This window comes from Berkeleyomyces rouxiae (assembly GCF_048999995.1).
Source record: "Berkeleyomyces rouxiae strain 22BRR77 chromosome Unknown BrBRR77_ptg000005l, whole genome shotgun sequence".
In the NCBI taxonomy this organism is placed as follows: Eukaryota; Fungi; Ascomycota; class Sordariomycetes; order Microascales; family Ceratocystidaceae; genus Berkeleyomyces; species Berkeleyomyces rouxiae.
In genome coordinates, this window is record NW_027396495.1 from 2,021,868 (window position 1) to 2,034,562 (window position 12,695).

The window sequence follows — 12,695 nt, forward strand, 5'->3', positions numbered from 1 at the left end:
TCACTGACAGAGTAGGACGCAGACGTTGATTTTGTGTAGAGACAGTGCCTAGTGGACCGGGATGGCACAGTGTTACACTTTGGGGCTCGAGGCGTTGTTGGATCGCGTCTATTTTCTTTTTGCCCTGTTGTTTCTTTTTCCGTCGTGGTTGTGGTGATGACGAGAATAAAGAGGATCACTGCGGGGGAGGGAAGTGGACAGAGGGAGAGGAGAGGCAAGTATTCGTGTATGAAGGCATCTACATGGGCAAACTTGTGAATGAATACCACCTGCATATATACGAGTACATGGCCATCGCAGTGCTTCAGACCGTGTTTTTGTACATAGAAACCAAAGACCAATAAGAACATCACCACAGACACTACAACCTCCTCCATGACTGGATGAAAACGTTGAGAACACGAAAAAGAATGGAGACATAAATGTAACTCTCCCACAGCCGCCCGGCATCTGTCTTATCGGCTATCCAGCCTCTTCTGTTAGGTGCCAAAAGCGGGAATGTACTGGCACTTTTTTTTTTGCAGTAGTAACTGTTCGTAGCCAAGTCTCTTGTGCTAGATGGATGGCCGTGGATCAATGGAAGTAGACAGCACGCTGACAATAAATCCGCTAAGCTCAATGGCACTCGGTGCTCTGCTGGGAGTATGCCCATGTTTGTGGGCGGGTATTTTGTCCATGTACAACTACAAGTGCGCGTCCGAGTGCGTGTCTAGGTGCAACTATATAAACAATGCGTTTCCCACATTCTGTCTCCTTGTGAAGTTCAAGTGTTGAGCTGCTTCAACATCAACATTCCATCATTGCTTGTGCCCTTCATTTCTGCTCAATTGAACAAAGATGAGCACAGAAAAAGAACCCATTCACGCGGTGTAAGTGTCCATGAATCACTTGCTACACATGATCCTGCCCATAACCACCTTTACATCGTCTAATATGCCTTGAATATAGTGACACCAAGGCCACGACATTGCATCATGAAGAGCTTGGTCGAACTACAACAGATCACTTAGATCTGGATAATAACCTGGAGGCCAAGTAAGTCCGTCCTGATATGCCCAACGTTCGGCTTCAACATACTCACCTGCCTTCCACTGGCCACTAGGATCCGTAATCCGCTCGAGGGTATTCCATACAATACACTGATGCGCGACGTCGATGATTTCGTACGCGAGCACAATCTCACCGAGCACACGGAGGTCTTTCGCCGTGGCGCTCTCGTTGCCCAGAACCCTACAGCCTACGCGGATATTGGTGGTCGCGAGGCTCTGTCTGAGATTGAAAAGACAGCCCTTTCAGATGAGGTCGAGCACCGCTGGCGCATGCCTCGTAAGCTGCTACTGACCATTTCCACATGCTCCATTGGCGCTGCCGTTCAGGGCTGGGATCAAACCGGTAGCAACGGAGCCAATCTGTTTTTTCCTCAGCACTATGGAATCAAGGAAGACAAGCTTCTGGTTGGCGTGATAAACGCCGGCCCATACATTGCCTGCGCCGCATTAGGCTGCTGGCTGTCAGATCCGGCGAACTACTACCTTGGTCGACGAGGCAAGTGTGGACCCTTTGTGAAAGTGTGCTTTTTAGTTATGTCGCTAACTCTGTTCATTTAGGTGTTATTTTTGTGTCTGCCAACTTTTGCCTCTGGCCGCTGATCGGGTCTGCTTTTGCGCAGACTTGGCAGCAACAGCTGGTTACCCGACTTCTAATGGGTATTGGCATGGGTATCAAGGCGTCGACTGGTTAGTAGAGAGTCCTTTCCCCACGTCTCCATCTTTTCCCCTCAGCTGCTGATACACAACACCTTCAACAGTCCCGATTTATGCAGCTGAAAACTCGCCGGCCGCCATCCGCGGTGCGCTAGTCATGTCATGGCGTAAGTACAATCAATTTTATTTCAAAACTCAACTGCAAAATGAGACTCGCAGAGCACAAAGTCGTCGTTGGCGGATCCCCACTTTTTACAGTTTTCGTCTCATGTTTTCTCCCGCTCCTGCCTTTTTTTTTTACATCTCACGATGCATTCGTTTGTTGTTGGGTTTCCCCACATTGCTTGAATCAGCGATTTCTTTTTTAGTTGTTGCCTCTTCGGCTCTTGCCGGGCTTCCCCAGATTTCTGTTTTCTCTTTGCGCAACTGCCGGGGCTTTTTCTCCGCACTTCCCCCTTTTGCTCCCACCTTGTTTTCTCACACCCCGTTATATTTGTTTTTTTTCTCTTGGCCATGGTTATTATGCCTATTTTCACCATAAGCTTATCCTGTTTCACGATGATTACTAACTGGGACCCTAGAAATGTGGACTGCCTTTGGCATCTTCCTTGGCACTGCTTTTAATATGGCCGTCTATAACATCTCGAGTGACATTAACTGGCGTCTGATGCTTGGTGCACCCGGTCTTCCTGCAATCCCGCTCATGGCTCTGATATACTTGTGTCCCGAATCGCCGCGCTGGCTGATGAAAAAGGGCCGCTATACTGACGCTTGGAAGTCTATTATTCAGCTGCGAAATGACCCTATTCAGGCCGCACGTGACATGTACAGTATTCACGCCCAGCTGGCTATCGAGGGCAAGATCATGCAGAACAGCCACTACTTTAAGCGTGTGGCAGAGCTATTTACGATCCCTCGTGTTCGCCGTGCTAATCTGTCTGCTGTTACGGTCATGCTCGCACAGCAGCTTTGCGGAATCAACATCATTGCCTTCTACTCGTCAACCATCTTCGAAGACTCGGGATTTTCGGAGTTCCAGGCACTGGCAGCGTCGTTTGGGTTTGGCCTGATCAACTGGTTGTTTGCGTTCCCGGCCTTTTACACTATCGACACATTTGGTCGACGCTCTCTGCTACTATTTACCTTCCCCAACATGATGTGGACGCTGATGGCTGCTGGTCTCTGCACTCTGCTTGATGGAACTGCGCGTCTGGCCACAGTCGCAATGTTTGTATACATGTTTGCCATGTTCTACTCACCTGGAGAAGGCCCCGTTCCATTCGTGTATGCTGCCGAGGTATACCCATTGTCACACAGAGAGGTTGGCATGGGTCTGTCGGTTGCTGTCTGTCTGGGCTGTGCAGCTTTGCTTAGCATCACGTTCCCATACATGCTCGACAAGGCCGGCACAGTAGGCTCGTTCATGGTGTATGCTGGCTTCAATGCTATTGCTTTCATCATGATCTTCCTGTGGGTGCCCGAGACGAAGCAGCGCACGCTTGAGGAGCTTGACTGGGTGTTTGCGGTGCCAGTACGCAAGTTTATCAAGTACCAGTTCAACGAAGTCTTGCCGTACTGGTACAAGCGATACCTTCTGCGTAACAAGAGTGCTGAAATCAGACCGCTGTACCAGCTGTCCCAGTACGAGGAGACACGGCGGCAAGCGAAAACGGAGACTAAGGATCTAAAGTAGCGGAGATGACACCTAGTCGTGTTGGCAACCAAAGCGTAGGGTATTTCATGTCAATAGGAAACATTATTGGGAAGCTGGTTCTCAGTAAAATGATAATGTTAGCCATGTCAAGCTTGTGTTACAGAAACTATCAGTTACTTGTATAAGCTACGGTACATGCAAAAAGGGGAGTGTATCAAAGTCACTCTGAGATGTCACGAAATCATTGATCTTGTATAGTTGTTGATGACATTAAGATTGTCAAGTTGAACATTCAGTTCATGACTGTGCTAGAATACCTGCTTGCTAGAACACATTCCTGTTGGAAGATAAAACAAAAGACACACACATCGCTTGCTATGATGGCGGTAACCCATCGCTTAGACCAGAGTCTTAAGAACGTCCTCCACCGAGCTCTGCTTCAGACCAATGACATCGTTGATAAGGATATCAGCCGAGTTCTTGTGGTTGCCACCATCGGCAAAGTTCCAGTGGGCCAGGTAGTCGACAAAGGCGCCAAAGAAGTCGTTCTGAGCCAGGCGCTCGTCACCCTTCTTGATAACATCGGAAGCCTTGACGTTGAGGATCGAGTACTTGTCGCCGGTAATCTTCTCGAGCGCGGCGAGGATCTCGTTCTGGCTGGTCTCGAAGGTCTGAATGGCCACGTACTTGTTGGCGGTCTCGGACAGGTGGGACAGAATACCGGCAACACCCTCACCAACATCGGCCAGAGTAGAGGCAGCGAAGCGCTCGTTGCCAGAATCAATGATGGCGGCAGACTTGGCCTCGGTGTCAAAGCCAAACAGCTTGATCTTCCAGCACCAGTCAAAGAAGGAGCCGCAAGTGACACCAGTCCAGGTGAAGCCGGGGGTCTTCTGGGCCAGGGCGGTGATGTAGGTGATGTGCTCGGCCTTGCTACCAACAGCAGCCTGCAGGTGGGTACCGGCAACCTGGCCGGAGTTGACACCGAACTCGGAAGGAATGTAGCGCTTGACGCCAGCGGCAGCGGCAGCATCGGCAATAACGTTCTGCTTAGAGATTTCTCTGGTGGCGATCAGGGAGATGACGGCATCCTGGCCCTTGAAAGCATCAGTCAGAGCAGCCTCGGAGGACAGATCGACCTTCTTGACAGATACACCCTCGGGGAAGGTGGAAGTGGACTCGGGGCGCGAGATAGCAGTGACGTTGAAGCCGTGCTTGAGCAGGGCCTTGGTGACGGGAGAACCGAGGTTACCAGAAGCCTAGGACAGAAATGTTAGTAAATATAGACAAGAGCAAGAGGAAGGGAAGATATTAGTACATACACCAATAATAGCGACGTTCTTGACAGACATTGTGAGTGGATGTGAAGGTTGATAGAGTTGTAAAATGGAAAGTTGGATAGAATGAAGATGGTGAAGAAGAGCTGAAGATAGAAGAAGTTGTGTTATTGTGAGTTGATTGTCGAGACTAAAATGCTCTCTATTTGGCGGCGATGGCAGCCCTCTTATACTTTTTCTCTGCCATATTCACGGCATCGGGCCAAGTTACAAGTGCTGTTTCTGGTGTCTTCATGCATACTGCGTACTTGCGTGAAACCACTGATAGATGCCTATTTCAGCCAAGCACTCTCTCCTGGTTGTTTGTAATGCATGAACAGGTCTGCGGCTCCAAAGGATTTGCTTACTCAACCTGGACTGGACGACATGATGAAATATACACACAAAAAAACAACATACAAACAGACTCGTTACTGATTTCAAATCATCATGAAGCTTCATACTGGAATATACAATCACCTAATACTACGCATTAGTATTACGCCACCAAGCTCACAGCTCACACCAATTAATCCGTTACTCTCGGCCAGATTGTCCAGTCAGATTTGTGGCCATGGTCGTGTATCTAGTCCTTCTTGTCCCCACTACGGGACTGTTGCACCTATTTCCCTGGCTGCGCTTGTCCGGCTGCATGGCGCCCAACTCTGCCGCCTTGAGTGCCTAGGCGGAGCCTCTTGGCTTCGGCTAAGAAGAGCTGCAACTGGCTTGCTCGGCTGCGGTTAAGCCTTTCTCCCGGACTTAGAGGAGCTACCGGAGTTGTGCCCGTCAGGCACTGTAAGAAACCGCCCAGAAACAAGTCTTGGCCAAGGGAGAAAAGAACACCAGTACATTTCTTGCATGTAATAGCCATGTACTGCAAAGGGGGATGTGCGCCTAAGCAGAGGGGTTGGACCCCACGACAGTTTTACCGATCGACTGATCCATATTTCGTTGTCGTTGTTTTATTATGCTAGTCAGAGCTCATTAGCTACAGCTCGTTCGACCGAAGCTTGTTTCCGAGAGGCTTATTTTACTTCTTTTTTCTTCTCAGTCTAACTCCCCATCGTACAAATACGAAAGTTGGTTAGCGCGGGCGACAAGCCCCACTTTTTGCCAGGGACTTGACTTGAACAGGAAATCTGGCAATTGCCCCCGCCATTTCCTTCCGTCGGTTGTGTAGAGTGAGATGCGGGGGTTTTCCGCAGGGGCCTTCCCCCCTTTGCCAACAACATTCTGGGTGTGAAGATGCATTGGGGGCTTATAGCTGTTCCATGGATTTCGATGGTGGCTCTTGCAAAACCAAAGTCTCAAGTATGTGCGACTATAAAAGGGACACAGAGAGACTCCGTGCTTTGGAGTAGTTCCCTCCAGTTTTTCCCTCACAGTTCAATCAAGGCAAGGGCAACTCCGATTTGCTCTCGAGGTCGGGTCGAGGTCGCTCCGCTCGCCAAAAAAAGGGCAGTTATCTGCTCTAAAAATGCAATGACTCTGAAGTGTCCATTGTTTGAAATCTGATAACTATGGACGGACTGATTACCCGGCGTAACACCACAAGCGAGAGGGCGAAAGAAGCAAGGCATCACGGAATTAAGCTGTTCGAATAAAGACCCGATGTTCAATACAAAAGCCGCGTCGGGCTCGCTTTGCGGAATCGTCCCCTTTCTTCTCCCCAACGATTACCCGATGTTGTATGGAGTTTCAAGTACTACAAACAAATGTAAATGGAGTAGTGCCAAAAGAAAAAGCTCGTTCGTCCGTCCGTCAGCCCTGAATTACCGTCTGCCACCACCGTCTTATCATTGCGCAAATATGATCAGTGCGAGCTGTCGTGATATTTGCAGCCCCGCTTCATTCGATTGAGGCTCTGTTGAAAAGGGGGTTGTAGAAAACCGTGTTTAAATCTCTCATGAGACGTTTGTCTTGGGGTTGAGATAGTTGTCAGTGTTTGGCTTTGGACTAGGGTAGCGGACATAACAATTTACCACCCATTGAGACATGTCGGACTTGCGAGTGTCAATCCAAATACAGACAAAAAGACTCTGAGCTTGGAGAGTTCGAAAACGGCTGTCTTGGCAAGCATGCAGAATAACAGAGTATAGACAAGACGAATAAAATCACCAGCCTCACTCCTTACACTCTCCGTGCCCTACGCAGTGTTGCTCGTAGTTGAAATGCAAACTCCGTGAAACTTCGCACCACATCAAGACTCTCGCTTGCCATTCCCTTCTCCCCAACCACCATTATTGTTCGCCTAATCTTGGCATGTAACTACAAGTATGTAAATACTTGTACACAGTTCTCCAATGCCATGATGAAGAAGAAGGTTGTTAAGTAGTTCTCAAAGTACAGATACACATCTTCACGAAGGGTAGTCCGTCTTGAAAACACAAGTCCGCTAACTGCGAATGTTGTCGTTGTATTCCTTAACATCTTAACTAATTCTTTCACATCAGGAAACACTGACCGTCGGCTTACTATTTAGCTAAAAGACAGGTGGTACATCGGGGCACAGCTACAACATGTAGCGAATACTCCCAGGTCGGGCCGGCGACTGTAGACTATTATTCCGAGATATAGCCGGGAACCGAAACAAAGTTATGGGGATGAAGGATAACTAACTATGCAATTACATAGTAACACGGGAAGACAAAGGTAAAAAGACATGACAGAAAATGCAGAAATGAGAAGCCTCCTCAAGCGCAGAAAGACACACCCATGACAAAAGAAAGAACCAAGAGAGCGGAAGCCAAAAGCGTAGTTCTGGTACCGTGGTGGACGACTTACCGTACCATTCCTAGTCGCTCGGGAGATCCTGGAGGTGTGGCTCTTCGGGAGGTACATGAAACCTCGGTCGGTGAGGGCCGGGTTTATGAAGCGGGGCCGCAGCCGCTTATCGCGGGTCGCATAGCCTCGCAGGTACTCCGGTTCTTTCCCAGCTTCATATTTGGCGCAGGTGAGAGCCGCTGACTCGTTCTTGAGCCACCTATGGTAGCTGGTGAAGTCTCCATTGGCTTAAAGCAGGCTCAGGATCGCGCCTGCTATCTTTTTTCCGATGCCCATGTGCGGATGCTTCCATACTTTCGGGGCCTTGGAGCTTGTCTTTAGGTGGCTATGCATCTCCTATCTCTATTGCTACTCGCATGTTTGACTGTACAGCCACTGCCTCCCTTAGCGCTTGGCTTGCGCGAGAGACATCTGTGTGGTCAGAGTCTCGAGGAGCTTGGCCTATTCTTTGGCTAGCCTTTCTACCCGCTCGTTCCGGGGACTTGGGTTTGCCCTAGCATTCAGGCGGCTTCGGACTGGTGGTGTTCCCCTGCTAAACCACTGACAAAGGGTATTGTAGATCGCATCTATCTTACACCGTAATGTGCTGATGCGATCCGTAGAGGAGGTAATCTTGTCTGCCATGCTCCTATTGTCAAAAGAAGACCTCTGCTATCTCAATGTCTTTCATAGTTTTCGTCTCATGTTTTCTCCCGCTCCTGCCTTTTTTTGCATCCCACAATGCGTTTGTTTGTTGTTAGGGTTGACTCACTTTGCTTGAATCGATATTTCTTTTTGGGCTCTTGCCGGGGTTCCCCAGATTTTGTTACGAGGCGCTCAGGGTTACCCGGTCACGTGGTCTCGGACACATAACCAACATAGGCCAAATGATTGGTGAACCCCTCTCCTCAATGTGATTCATGGAGTGGGTCCAACTGAACCCAGCCCGTACCTATATAAAGGGTACAAGCAGGTACTTAGATGATGTGGACTTTGAGATTTTTCCTCTATCTCAATTTTGTTAGCTTTAGTTTTATTTGCTTATAATACATATTTTCATCAACTTCTTCAGATTTCTGTTTTCGCAGTTCCAGGCACTGGCGGCGTCATTTGGGCTTGGCCTGATCAACTGGTTGTTTGCTTTCCCGGTTTTTTACTCCATCGAGATATTTGGTTGGCGCTCTCTGCTGCTATTTGCCTGCCCAACATGATGTGGACGGGGTATAATATTCAACGCAAATAGGCATCTGTATTCAGATGTGGGTTGAATCCTGTCCTACTTACAGGGAAAAGTACGGAATAGACGTCGTACGGTTCTTACTTACAAGGAATGGAGAAAAGATCAGCTAGTTCTTCTATTCTTCTCCTTCTCCAGCCTCATTCCATCCATCACGATAACTATATACAAGGTACTAAGTGGGTTGGGACCAGGGCTAGCACCTCAAGGTGCTTACATGACTTCTAACCAGTGTGTATACCGTATAACCGCAGTGTGATTATTTGGACATTAAAAGTTACTTATTAGTGAAAGGAGAATGCATGTTAGCCATATGAAACTTGTGTTGCGCAAGGTATTGTTTACTTGTATGAGCTACGGCATATATACAATGTGAAGTGCACAACAGTCACTCTGAGATGTCACGAAACCGTTTCGTCTTGGACATTTGATGTTAAGATTATCAATTTAACATTTAGTTCGTGACTGTGCTAGAATACCTGCTTGCTAGAACAAATTCTTGTTACAGTGATTATGGTAATCTGTTGCTGTGCTTAGACCAGGGTCTTGATAACATCCTCCACCGAGCTCTGTTTCAGGCCAATGATATCGTTGATCAGAATGTCAGCCGAGTTCTTGTGGTTACCGCCATCGGCAAAGGTCCAGTGGGACAGGTAGTGGATAAAGCCACCCATGTCATTCTTGGCGAGAAGCTCATTACCCATCTTGACGACTTCGGCAGCCTTGACGTTGAGGATCGAGTACTTGTCGCCGGTAATCTTCTCGAGCGCGGCGAGGATCTCGTTCTGGCTGGTCTCGAAGGTCTGAATGGCCACGTACTTGTTGGCGGTCTCGGACAGGTGGGACAGAATACCGGCAACACCCTTACCAACATCGGCCAGAGTAGAGGCAGCGAAGCGCTCGTTGCCAGAATCAATGATGGCGGCAGACTTGGCCTGGGTGTCAAAGCCAAACAGCTTGATCTTCCAGCACCAGTCAAAGAAGGAGCCGCAAGTGATACCAGTCCAGGTGAAGCCGGGGGTCTTCTGGGCCAGGGCGGTGATGTAGGTGATGTGCTCGGCCTTGCTACCAACAGCAGCCTGCAGGTGGGTACCGGCAACCTGGCCGGAGTTGACACCGAACTCGGAAGGAATGTAGCGCTTGACGCCAGCGGCAGCGGCAGCATCGGCAATAACGTTCTGCTTAGAGATTTCTCTGGTGGCGATCAGGGAGATGACGGCATCCTGGCCCTTGAAAGCATCAGTCAGAGCAGCCTCGGAGGACAGATCGACCTTCTTGACAGATACACCCTCGGGGAAGGTGGAAGTGGACTCGGGGCGCGAGATAGCAGTGACGTTGAAGCCGTGCTTGAGCAGGGCCTTGGTGACGGGAGAACCGAGGTTACCAGAAGCCTAGGACAGAAATGTTAGTAAATATAGACAAGAGCAAGAGGAAGGGAAGATATTAGTACATATACTAATAATAGCGACGTTCTTGATAGACATTGTGAGTGGATATGAAGGTTGATAGAGTTGGATAGAATGAAGATGGCGAAGAAGAGCTGAAGATAGAAGAAGTTGTGTTATTGTGAGTTGATTGTCGAGACTAAAATGCTCTCTATTTGGCGGCGATAGCAGCCCTCCTATACTTTTTTCTGGCAGAGTCAGGGCATGTGGTCAAGTTCCAGATGTTTTATCTGTTGCCCTGACTTGCGCTATTCATTGCCGTGAAACCATAGATAGTTGCGTATGCTAGCTAAGTTCTCTCTCCCGGTTGTTTGTAATTCCGAAGGATTTGCTTACTCAACCTCTACCGGACGACATTATGAAATACACATACACGAAAACAACAGGCAACCCGACTCGCCACTCATTTCAAATCACCAAAATGCTTGGTGCTCAAGTATACAGTGACCCAATCGCCCGCATTGATATTATGCTATCAACCTTACAGCTTGGACTAGTGTATCAGTTAGCTTAGACAGGTGTGTCCAGCTAGACCTGTGCCCATGTCGGTGTATCTAGCCAGATCACGCACTGCCGGACGGTGGTTGCCTTTTTTCCTACATGCGCTTCTGTAACTGCGCTTCCCCGACTCTACAGCGCCTAACTGCGCTTGTCCAGTTGCATAGCTGGCAACGCTGCCGCCTTGAGCGCCCAGGCGGAACTTCTTGGCTTGGGATATTAAGAACTGCCAACTGACTGCTCAACTACCGGCAAGCCCTTCTTCTGGACTTAGAGGAACTATCGCAGTTGTGTTTGGATAGGCAGCCTAAGAAACTGCCCAAAAACATGGCCTGGCCAAGGGAGAAAGGAACACCAATACATTGTTTAGTTACATGTATTATGCGCTTTAAAGGGGCTTGCTAGTCTGAGGGGAGGGGTTGTTTCTCATGACGCTTTCACTACTCAACCAAACAATCTTCGGCTGTTGCTGTTCTTTCATTCCCTCGACTGAAGTTAAATAACCATAGTTCGGCTGAAGTCGTCCATAATTCGGTCGAATCCAGTTTCATGGTAGGCTTTTTTTCTTTCTTCTATCTTCTAGTTTATAGATCCTTTATAACTACAGTCGTACAAATATGAAAGCTTGTTAGCACAAGCGATAAGAACCCACTTTTGGCCCGGCTTGTGTAGGAAATCTGGTAATTGCTCCCGAGATGCAAATATATATTTTGACCTCACTTGTGTGAAGTGAGATGCGGGGCTTTTCCGCGGGGCTTTCCACGTTTGCCATCGACCCTTTGGGTGTGAAGATGTATAGGGGCTTGTGGCTGTTTTACGAATTTCGATTCTGGCTCTTACAAGATCAGACAGAGGCTCAAGTATGTACGACTCTAAAGAGGACACGGAAAATCCATGCCTTGGTGTAGTTTCCTTTTTTGTTCACATTCTAACCTAGGTAAATGCAAGTGTCATTTGTGGTCGAGGTCGCCTTATTTGTCCAAAAAAGGCAGGTGCCTGTTCCAAAAATGCAATCGGTCTGAGGTATCCATCGTTTTAGATCTGATAAGAATGAACTGGTTGGTTGCCCGGCATAACGCCACAGGCGAGGGGACAAGTAAGAGAACAAAGCATCACACAAGTAAGTTGGTCGGGTAGAGACCCAAAGTTCGATGCAAAAGCCGCTTCGGGCTCGCCTTGCGAGATCGTCCCCTTTCTTCCCCCCCAACGGTTACCCGATATTGTATAGAGTTTCAAGTACTAAAAACAAATGCAAGAGTAGTAGTTAGTGGAGAAAAAAAAGCTCGTCCGTCCGTCAGCCCTGAATTATTGACTGCCGCCACCGTCTTGTCATTGCGCATGTGTGAGAATTGCGAACTGTCGTGGCATTTGCGACCCCGCTTCATTCGATTGAGGCTCTGTTGAAAAGGGGGTTGTAGAAAACCGTGTTTAAATCTCTCATGAGACATTTGTCTTCGGGTTAAAATAGTTGCCGGTGTTTAGTTTTAGACCGAGGTAGCGGACATAACAATTTACTAACTACCCATTTTGAGACATGTCGGACTTGTTGGTGTCGATTCAAAGACAGACAAAAACGCTACGAGTTTGGAGAGTTCGACGACAGCTGTCTTGACAAGCATGCGGAATAACAGAGTATTGGCGTTGTATAGACAAGACGAAGAAAACCGCCAGCCTCACTCCTTACAGCTCTCCGTGGCCTGCGGAGTCTCGGTGGTCGAAATGCAAACTCCGCGAAACTTCACACCACATCAGGCTCTCGCTTGCCATTCCCTTCCCTCCAACCACCATTATTGTTGGCCCAATACTGGCCTGTACAAGTAACAATGTACTTGTGCATCGTCCTCTAATGGCATGATGAAGGAGAAAGTTGTTGAGCGGCTCTCAAAGTACAGGTGTACATTTGCACTAAGGGTAGTCCGCCCTGGAAAGACAAGTCCGTCCCGCCAGTTGCTGATACTTCGGGTAATACAGTTTTTTCGGACCCCGATCCCCAGTCCTGACGACACGTACCTGGAGATATTTTCTTATCTTATCAACGCGGTATCGATAATCGCCCTTGTGGAACGTTTTGAACGTCCT

The 12,695-nt window shown here is 48.5% G+C and overlaps 3 protein-coding genes across 3 annotated transcripts; 1 reads left to right on the forward strand and 2 right to left on the reverse strand.

The window, feature by feature from the left end:
* Positions 1–837: 837 nt before the first annotated feature.
* BROUX77_005729 (uncharacterized protein) lies at positions 838–3,396 on the forward strand (the record flags this gene model as incomplete). The annotated part of the gene is made up of 6 exons (XM_073750635.1): positions 838–869; positions 949–1,035; positions 1,103–1,545; positions 1,608–1,736; positions 1,808–1,870; positions 2,285–3,396. The coding sequence occupies 6 exons, from the start codon at positions 838–840 to the stop codon at positions 3,394–3,396; spliced, it is 1,866 nt and encodes a 621-aa protein (XP_073604615.1).
* Positions 3,397–3,755: 359 nt separating this feature from the next.
* BROUX77_005730 (uncharacterized protein) lies at positions 3,756–4,709 on the reverse strand (the record flags this gene model as incomplete). Its single annotated transcript, XM_073750636.1, has 2 exons — positions 3,756–4,616; positions 4,680–4,709. 2 exons carry the CDS (start codon positions 4,707–4,709, stop codon positions 3,756–3,758), a joined length of 891 nt encoding a protein of 296 aa, XP_073604616.1.
* A 4,497-nt stretch (positions 4,710–9,206) lies between these two features.
* BROUX77_005731 (uncharacterized protein) lies at positions 9,207–10,157 on the reverse strand (the record flags this gene model as incomplete). The annotated part of the gene is made up of 2 exons (XM_073750637.1): positions 9,207–10,064; positions 10,143–10,157. The coding sequence occupies 2 exons, from the start codon at positions 10,155–10,157 to the stop codon at positions 9,207–9,209; spliced, it is 873 nt and encodes a 290-aa protein (XP_073604617.1).
* Positions 10,158–12,695: the final 2,538 nt, after the last annotated feature.